This window comes from Microtus ochrogaster, unplaced genomic scaffold, assembly GCF_000317375.1.
Source record: "Microtus ochrogaster isolate Prairie Vole_2 unplaced genomic scaffold, MicOch1.0 UNK20, whole genome shotgun sequence".
In the NCBI taxonomy this organism is placed as follows: domain Eukaryota; kingdom Metazoa; phylum Chordata; class Mammalia; order Rodentia; family Cricetidae; genus Microtus; species Microtus ochrogaster.
In genome coordinates, this window is record NW_004949118.1 from 4,381,447 (window position 1) to 4,389,914 (window position 8,468).

At 46.4% G+C, this 8,468-nt stretch overlaps 1 protein-coding gene across 9 annotated transcripts in view; it reads right to left on the reverse strand.

The window, feature by feature from the left end:
* Ptprm (protein tyrosine phosphatase, receptor type M) overlaps positions 1 to 8,468 on the reverse strand; it is a 699,101-nt gene that overhangs the window by 23,909 nt on the left and 666,724 nt on the right. For 5 of the 9 annotated variants that reach the window (XM_013353948.2, XM_026789490.1, XM_026789489.1 and 2 more), the window contains 4 exons: positions 7,712 to 7,828; positions 6,991 to 7,047; positions 2,598 to 2,752; positions 1,834 to 1,969 (listed from right to left, as the gene is read on the reverse strand). In XM_013353948.2, the coding sequence (XP_013209402.2) occupies positions 1,834 to 1,969; positions 2,598 to 2,752; positions 6,991 to 7,047; positions 7,712 to 7,828 (465 nt within the window). The remainder of the gene's footprint in view (positions 1 to 1,833; positions 1,970 to 2,597; positions 2,753 to 6,990; positions 7,048 to 7,711; positions 7,829 to 8,468) is intronic. The other 4 variants (XM_013353950.2, XM_013353949.2, XM_026789492.1 and 1 more) reach the window with 1 other exon arrangement.

Genomic DNA, 8,468 nt, shown 5'->3' on the forward strand with positions numbered 1-8,468 from the left:
CTCATGTCCTAACCCTGTTTCCGACAGCTGGCATGCCACTTGATCAAGAATAGGAGGAAGCAGACTAGCTTCATGAAGAACATTACACAGACTGATCACGGCACGTGGGACAGTGGCTGAAACACCTAATTCACCTAATTCTGATACCTCAGATTCGGAACTTAGTATCTCAGACGAGGACTGAGCATAATTCGGTTGATGATGGGAGAATTTCCTAATCAAGTTCACGATATGGAAAACGGTCCAGGGAAACTTGACTTCGCTCTGAAGACAGTTATGACTATTAGGAATGACTTATTCTGAACCATTGATTAATGATGCTAATTCTAATAAGTCAAGAACACGACTCTTTTACATGTGTATAGTCTACAGTTAAAAGATGAGCTCTCTAAAACATGGGGTGCAGCTCTGTGACGGACCACTTGCCTCCCATGTGCAAGCCCCTGGATTTGGTCTCCCTATTGCCATATCAATACACAAATGGAACAATTATTCCTCTAATTGTGACTTGGCAGAGACTTTTCCTAGAATTAATTTTCACCGTCTTTATTATTGATCTTCAATTGTATGAAATGTCAAAGGCTTTCTTTTTTACAAAATATTTATTTATTTATTATGTATACAATATTCTGTCTGTGTGTATGCCTGTGAACCAGAAGAGGGCACCAGGCCTCATTACAGATGGTTGTGAGCCACCGTGTGGTTGCTGGGAATTGAACTCAGGACCTTTGGAAGAGCAGTCAGTGCTCTTAACCTCTGAGCCATCTCTCCAGCCCCTCAAAGGCTTTCTTCTATCATTAATTTCTATAACACTTTGGAAAAGGAAGGTAAAGTGAGAAGATGTGTGTTTCAACTCTTGATCAATTGCTAAAGCATGTTAAATATGAAGCGTTGATTACCATTAGATGGTAAAATATGCCCGTAGTCTAAAGAAAAGAGAAACAGAAGGCAGCATCCCTGCCTTCTAGAATTCCTGCGCTTGTTAAAAATTGCCATGGGGTTTGTACATGTTCCTGTATAACCTAAAAAAAATGTTCTTCATTCTGCTTTAGTGATCCTCCATGGGTCCTAGGTCCAGGGAGTAAGTTTTAGAAGTGTTAATTCTTAATAGACCGTGCATTTCAACGTTAAGAGTTGCTAATTGGTACAGAGTACTCCTACAAGTTTGGCAAAGTCCCATGATGCCAGGTGACAGGGAAGAACTATTTAGAGCTAGCAGGCTGGTCGTCTTCTAAAGTCTGAAGGAGAATAAATCCCTGAAACTTCCTGGCAGATAGATGCCTTGCTATTCTCAGGAGCTGACCTGCTCTGCTGCTCAGCTAGTTTACTGGACAGACTGAACAGGAACAGTGTTGGGACCTTGGATGCTTAACGTAGAGGCTCTTCTGAGTCCCTTGGCAGGGACGGCTGTGCAAATTTAGGTTGATGGCTACAGATCCCAGTACTTGGAAAACTCCTGGCATCAGAATCTGCAACTTGAAAAGTCCTTTTGTTTGTTTGTTTTTGGAAGAATGGACAAAAGGATGAAGGAAGGGAGGAGGCAGGTTGGAGGGAGGGAGGAGGCAGGGGAGGGAGAAGGCAGGGGGAGGGAGGGGGAGACAGGGGAAGGAAAGGAGGAGGCAGGGGAGGGAGGGGGAAGGGAAAGGAGGGAGAAGGCAGGGGGAGGGAGGGAGGATGCAGAGAGTGTGGGCAGCATGAGGGAATCAGGAGTTGGCTGGTACAGCCCTTTTCTGCTAGGGTATGGTAGAAACACTTGGCAGCCTTCTTTTGCCCAAGGAGGTGAGTATACAGGACAGTGGGGACTAAGCCATGGGCTAAGGGCAGCTGCAGTACCTCCGTCTGCACCATGTTGACTCTCCTGGACCGAAGCTCTCTGACACAGTTGTAGATGTCCACCACTCCTTCCCTTTCTGCCATGTCCAACATGATGTCGATGACTATGAAGCAGCCCGTCCTCCCTGCACTAGCGCTGCACGGGAAGAAGCGGCTTTCAGCAGAGGAAAAGGACCATCACGGCGCTCCTACTTCCTAAGATCGTCAGCCACTAGAAGGTCTGTGGCGTAGGCATTAGGCACATTTAAAATGTTGCACACCTATCAACTTGGTCCAGTTAGAACTAGAACATTTTCATCATCCTCTGATGGAGGAAGGTCATTGGTTAAAAATAAAGAAACTGCTTGGCCCTGATAGCTTAAAACATAGTGGGTGGAGTAAACAGAACAGAATGCTGGGAGGAAGAGGAAGTGAGTTCAGAGACACCATGCTCCCCTCTCCCGGGCAGATGCAATAACTCTGCTCTCTGAGGCAGATGGCCAGCCAGCCACCAGGTCAGACATGCTGAATCTTTCCTGGTAAGCGCACCTCGTGCTGCTACATAGATTATTAGAAATGGGTTAAGAGGCTGAAACTAATGGGCCAGGCAGTGTTTAAAAGAATACAGTTTGTGTGTTGTTATTTCGGGGCATAAGCTAGCCAGGTGGCCGGGGTGCCGGGGACGCAGCCCCTCCGCTCCTATCACTACAATCCTCTCTGTGAAACCCCGTACCCATAAATGTTTCATGGCTCCTCCACGAGCAGGCGCCGGGAGCTCTCCTTACCTGCAGTGTACCACCAACGGGCCGGCATTAGGTGGACTCTTGGATTTGACCTGCCGGACAAATCCAAGCAGACCAGTGGCGTGGTATGGGACCCCGTGATCCGGCCAACCCGTGAAGTGAAACTGTCTGATCTCTCGGATTTCATGGATGCCCCTCTGTAGTCCACAGGCCAGGCACAACGGGAGGAGAACACAGAGAAAGTGATGATAAGCAAGTGAAGGTGGACACAAATCACCCCTAGGCAAGCCTAGGGCAGAAACAACAGAACCATGGGACAGAAGGCCATTTGTTACACCCAATTTGGAAGCCTTATGACATTGAGCTGTTTACAGGTGTGAATGGGGAGGTGATGTTTGGGGTCATGCTAATTTACACATGCAACTCCTGGAGATGAATGGGTCTTTTTTGGTCCCCACCCCCCAAATGTCCTTTCTTACAAAGCAGACTGCGTTAAAAAGCTTTTCACTAACAGCTACTGGGATTTTAAGACCCCCTGTCCTGGCTCCAGGTACTCACACGGAGCGCACGCACGCGCGCGCACATACACACACACACACACACACACACACACACACACACACACACACACACATACACGGTTTAGAAAATGTTTGCGGAGAGGATAAATAAGAATCCCTTTTCAAACAGACAGACCAGCATATCTGTTTTCATGTGTGGTACAGTTAGGTTTTTCTTTTTTTACTGTAAGCAAATGTGTAGCTCGTCCATTCAAACACCAGCAACTCTGTGACTATGAATCCTTCAAGTGTCAAGGTGCCAGAGTTCCAGAACTGTGACGGTGCCTCGTCCTGTCTCAAGGGGGCATTTCCTCTGTGGAAGCAGGCGTGTCAGAAAACACGAGGGTCAAGAAGTGCTTTGACTGGATTCTTCTGCTTGGCCAGAGGGTTGAAGACGGGGCACTGCCTGAACCTGAACTGACTGAAGGGGCGCAGGAAGGGAAGAGATGTCATGCTTATTTTGGCTTTCAATTTGCTCTTTTTATTTTCATTTTTTTTTTTAATGTGTAGGAGTGCTTTGCCTGAATGCATCTGAGTGCACTGCATGCAGGCCTGGTGCTCACAGCGGTCACAGGGCACAGGATCTCCTGGAACTGGAGCTAAAGACCATTGTAAGTAACCATGCATAGGTAGGCACACATACATGGAGGCCAGACAAGAACATTGGCTATTTCCTCTATTGCTCACTCTCCACCTTTTTTTAGACATAGGGTTTCTCACTGACCCTGAACCTCAATGGTCCAGTTTCTTTGAATGGCCAGTGAGCTCAAGGGTCTGCCTGTCTCTCTTCTCTCAATGATGAGGCTACAAACACACAATTTGCTATGGACGATGGGGAGCTGAACTCAGGCTATCTTGATTGCACAGCAAGGCCCCCATACCCAAAGAGCCATCTCCTAGTCCCAAAGTCTGCTTGGAGAACAGAAATTACCTTTAAAACCAAGACTAGAGGTAAATCTTGAACCCACTGGCTTTACTGTTTCCCTACATGTGGACTTTACTTTTATTACATCTTACAGATGAACATGCCTTACCAGATTCTCTACTAATCATTCACAAATGTTTAGTTATGTATTATTATGGGCTTGGAAAGGGTGGGAGACATGAGTCCATAATTTAAAATAAGACTCATTTGGTATATAAAATATTTAAAATAAAGCTTATTTGGTATTTGCTATCAGTATGTTACTGTATCTTTCATATAGTGATACACCCAATGCCAAAGCTCTATTGTCTGTGAAAATCCTATTGTTTACTGGAGTCTGAACAGTAAAGAAGCAAGCACACAGAAACTCACAATGCAAATGACCTAAACTGGCTCCAGGATCCCAGAATAATGACACTAGGTAGTTAAAAGGCAAATTTCCTCACCACCGAAAAACAATAGCATTTGGCCAGCTCCCATGACCCCAATTAGGAGACAGTCAAACCACCGTCCCCCTTCTAACTTTTAGAGAGCTTGCTGCCCTGGAATTATGTACAAAGATTTGGCCAGTGGTGATCCTAACCGGGACAGCTTTGGCAATAAATGCTTATGTCCTCCAAGGGATGGGGGATGGGATCTTCCTATGCTCAATGGCACTCCCAGTGTGACATCTTTTATGAGATGGGCACCCAACTCGGGGCTTCATGACTCCTGTTTGCAGAAAGACACATGCTAGTTTTAAGGATCCAGAAAATCTGTTCCCACAACCAAGTCCCACTTCCTGATCTGCTAATGGCTGTCAGGATTGGCAAAGGAAATTGCTTCTGATACAGCGTCCCTTCTTGTACACGAACAACCGATTCTCCTGGGGAAACAGGCAATCAGAAGTCATAGCCTAGGTATTTCCCAGCTGGAGGTTAATTGCATTATTTCTTTAGTTTTCATTGGAAACGCATTAATGGCGTATAAAAGAGTGTAAATCATTTAAGGTTTCCATTCAGACAGCTGTGCCTATCCCAAAGTAGGTTTATGTCTGTGGAGTGATGGGCTGAATCATGACGTGTGTGTGTGTCTTTAAGATGAGGCATCTCATTCCTCCTGCTTTTTCAGGGTCTCAGGGTGTTTCGCAGGCACAGAGGATATGGTTGCCACCTCCAGCTTCTATTCTGCTGAAGCAGACAAGGTCTGGGTCCATGGGGGCCTCAGAATTGCCCTTCTGACAGGATGGGTATCGTGTGCTATCTAGAACGATTCGAGATGTGGGAAAGAAAAGGGGACCGTCAGATGCAGATGTGTTCACAGAGGAAGGAACAATTGATCTGGGTCTTGAATCATAAACAGGCGTTTGTCAAATGCGCTGGTTCATTTAGGTGCCTGTTTGACAGGATTAAGGGTGATACAGACACCTCGTAAAAACAGTATTTCTTGATATGTTTGCAAGGGTGTTTCCAACCGAGTTTGACAGTTGAACCAATGGAATGGATACAGAAAATTGGCCGTTATCCAGAATGAGCAGCCACCATCCCTTCCCTGAAGGCTCGGTCAGAACAACATGGCAGAGGAAGGGGAAATTATTCTCATGTTCATACACACACCCCTTCCCCTCTCCCTCCTAACCTCCCTCCCTCTTCCTCCTTCTCCCCCATCTCAGAACTGGGTCACATTTTTCTTGTTATTTGGCATCAGAACTCCAGGTTCTCTGGCCTCTGTGCCCTTGGCCTTAAACTAATCCCACCACTGCACCAGTCTTTTGAGTTCATCTACTCCAGGCTACTGCTGTTTGGTTGCTTTGTAGTAGAGCCCAAATCTGTTTTTCACCGTTAGGTCTCTTGCTCTCAAAACAAATCTGCAGAAACCTAAAGCCCAAGTCTAACCACTTTCCTTTCTTTTGCTTTGGATGAGAAAGTTCCAAAGTCCAAGAAGTGTTCTGCAGGAGTTAAACCATAGGGTTTTCTTAATGACTCCAAGAGCCCAGTCTGAAAATCATTAACACTACATTTTGATTCTTCCAATGCTTTTGCAAGCTCCTCCCCCTTCCCCTCCCTGCACTATCTCCGCACTTTTGCCTCAGGACTGAAATAGCAGCCTGTCTGAGGAACTTCACGTAGCTGGGGGAAGTTATCGGAGACAACAAAAGGTTAAAAACAGAGCAAAGAAACAAACCAACCCTCCCTTTAGCAACCAGGATGCATTTTCAGCTTGTTAGCCACTGACTATTGCTCAAAGAACTTCGCGTTTAAGCAGTGGCTTAAGAAAAAAAAATGCCGAGGGTCTTTTATTGCTGTTTTAATGCAGTTATTCATGAGTGCTCTTGCCAAGAGCCTTACAAAAATCCTGCAAGTGCTTTTCTTGCACAGCCTTGCTGGAGAGGGAAAAATACCGACATCAAAGTGTGAGCTTTAGAACTTGAAGAATTGAGTCAGCCAGAACTTCACATTCTTTGAAGTCCCCGAGCCTCCCAGTTGCTTACTTTTTTTTTTTTTAAAGGACGGGTATTGGAAAAAGAAGCTAGGTAGTAGGAGAAACAGATAAAAATAAACTGAAGCCTTCTCAGCTTCGTGAGACTGTCAGACATTTGGATTTGCACACTAGGGGCAACAGTTGCAGTCATCAGAGTGAATTAGACGATAAGCAGATCGCACGGTTTCCTTATTTCCCAGGGATGCCCTGGTTATTCTAAAACGTGCATTTAGATTCAGTGACAAGACAGGATCAGGAGGAGGGCCAGGAGCCAAGTGGCCACCAGCCTGGCCTGACCCAGCCCTCTAAGGGGTCTACTACCACTTTATGAGCGAGAGCAGAACAAATTCACGACCGTTTGACAAAGCCCAGCGCAGCCGCTGTGCACGGCTGTGTCCTGCAGAACAGGCTCTGCACAGGAGAGCCTGTGGGCCTCTAAGGGAGCAGAATGTCTGTCGGTTACATCACCTCCATCTTCCCCACAGCGTACCTGTGGCACTTCTCTGGACGGACTGCCACTGCCGTTGGCTTCACCTCCGGCCCCTCCCTATGTCAGCAGAAAGAGGGGGGAATAAGGAGATTCCCTGTTATGGCCTACAGTGCTTCCCAGAGAAGCAGCCCTATCCATGCGTGTGGGATGAGGTGGGGTACAACCGATGCGCAGCATTCGCCCCGGCCTGGGACGGACGTGGAAGTGAAGACGGAGGAAGGGACTGGTTCATGCAAGACTGCCGTGAACGATGGAGCCCATGTGGCCTTCCAGGGAGCTCCCTGCCGCTCAGAGAACCCTTGAGTCTCTTTTTCAACTTTGGGCCTGAGAAAGCCTGAAGGAGGTGAGGTATTCCAGGAGCAGTTAGGACCTCTACCTCGGCACTTAGGCCAAGGCAGCCCTGGGAAACCCAAGTGGACTTTCAATGCAGGATAGACTCACCAAGCTAGAAGGGCATTTATCTCAATTCACGAGACTTTGACTTATGAATTAAGAAAGAGAAAAGGGCAGACAAGGCTCGGCCAGGTTAAGGTGAAAATAGCGCGTGGTCGACATTATCTTTGTGTTTAGTTGCAAAGTACAGACTGCTGTGAAATGGGAATGGTTGACGTTGTAGATGGAGCCGAGCCGTTAAGAGAATCAGAGGGCAAGGTGCGGTCCTGAGAAACTACCGGAGCCTACCTGCGTCCGGGGCTCAGCTCGCTCCGGGTTGCCCACTTACCTTTTCCACAGCAAATGTTCTTATCACGTATTCTGCCAGCAGCTCTGTATCTATTAGAGTCACTTTAATGTCTTTGTAGATCTCAGTGTCATCTGGCCAGTACTTGCAGCATTTTACCTACAAGAAACCCGAAGGAAATGATGGGTTTAGGTTTTTATTTAGTTCCTGTAATGAAAGGGGTCACACTATGATTTACAGGATAAATCTGTATGCACGAGCTGGTTGCATAGCCCCAAAGCAAGTTTGTTGGTGACTGTTTTTAGCATCACCTACTCCCTTCACTCCAGGGTTCCCAAAGAAAGGAAACGGAAGTCACGGAAAGACTGAAATTTAGGGACATGGTCTAGAGTTAACAAAACGTAGTTATTATCCCGTTATAGAAAGCATTCATTCCCCATCTTCTCAGGGAACGGCCTGGAAAAAAACAAACAAGGGGGAAGTTTGCGTATTTTAGTCTCTTTGAAAGTTCAGTTTCAGAAAGGGACTAAGGCTTTTTTTTGGGGAGGACTGAGCAGAAAATCTGATTCAATACTAAAGATAAAACGACTTTGCCTGGAGAGGAAAGAAGCTTTGTAATGAGTTCTAAGACTGACAGATTCTTGTCACTGTGGTTTACAGTCACAAAGGACTGTCTCTCTTTCTAAAGCTAGTCTCAGACTAGGACACCAAGTAGGGGGTTTCATTGTGATACCTTCATACATGTCTTTACACACCAAGAAGGGGGTTTCATTGTGATACCTTCATACATGTCTTTACA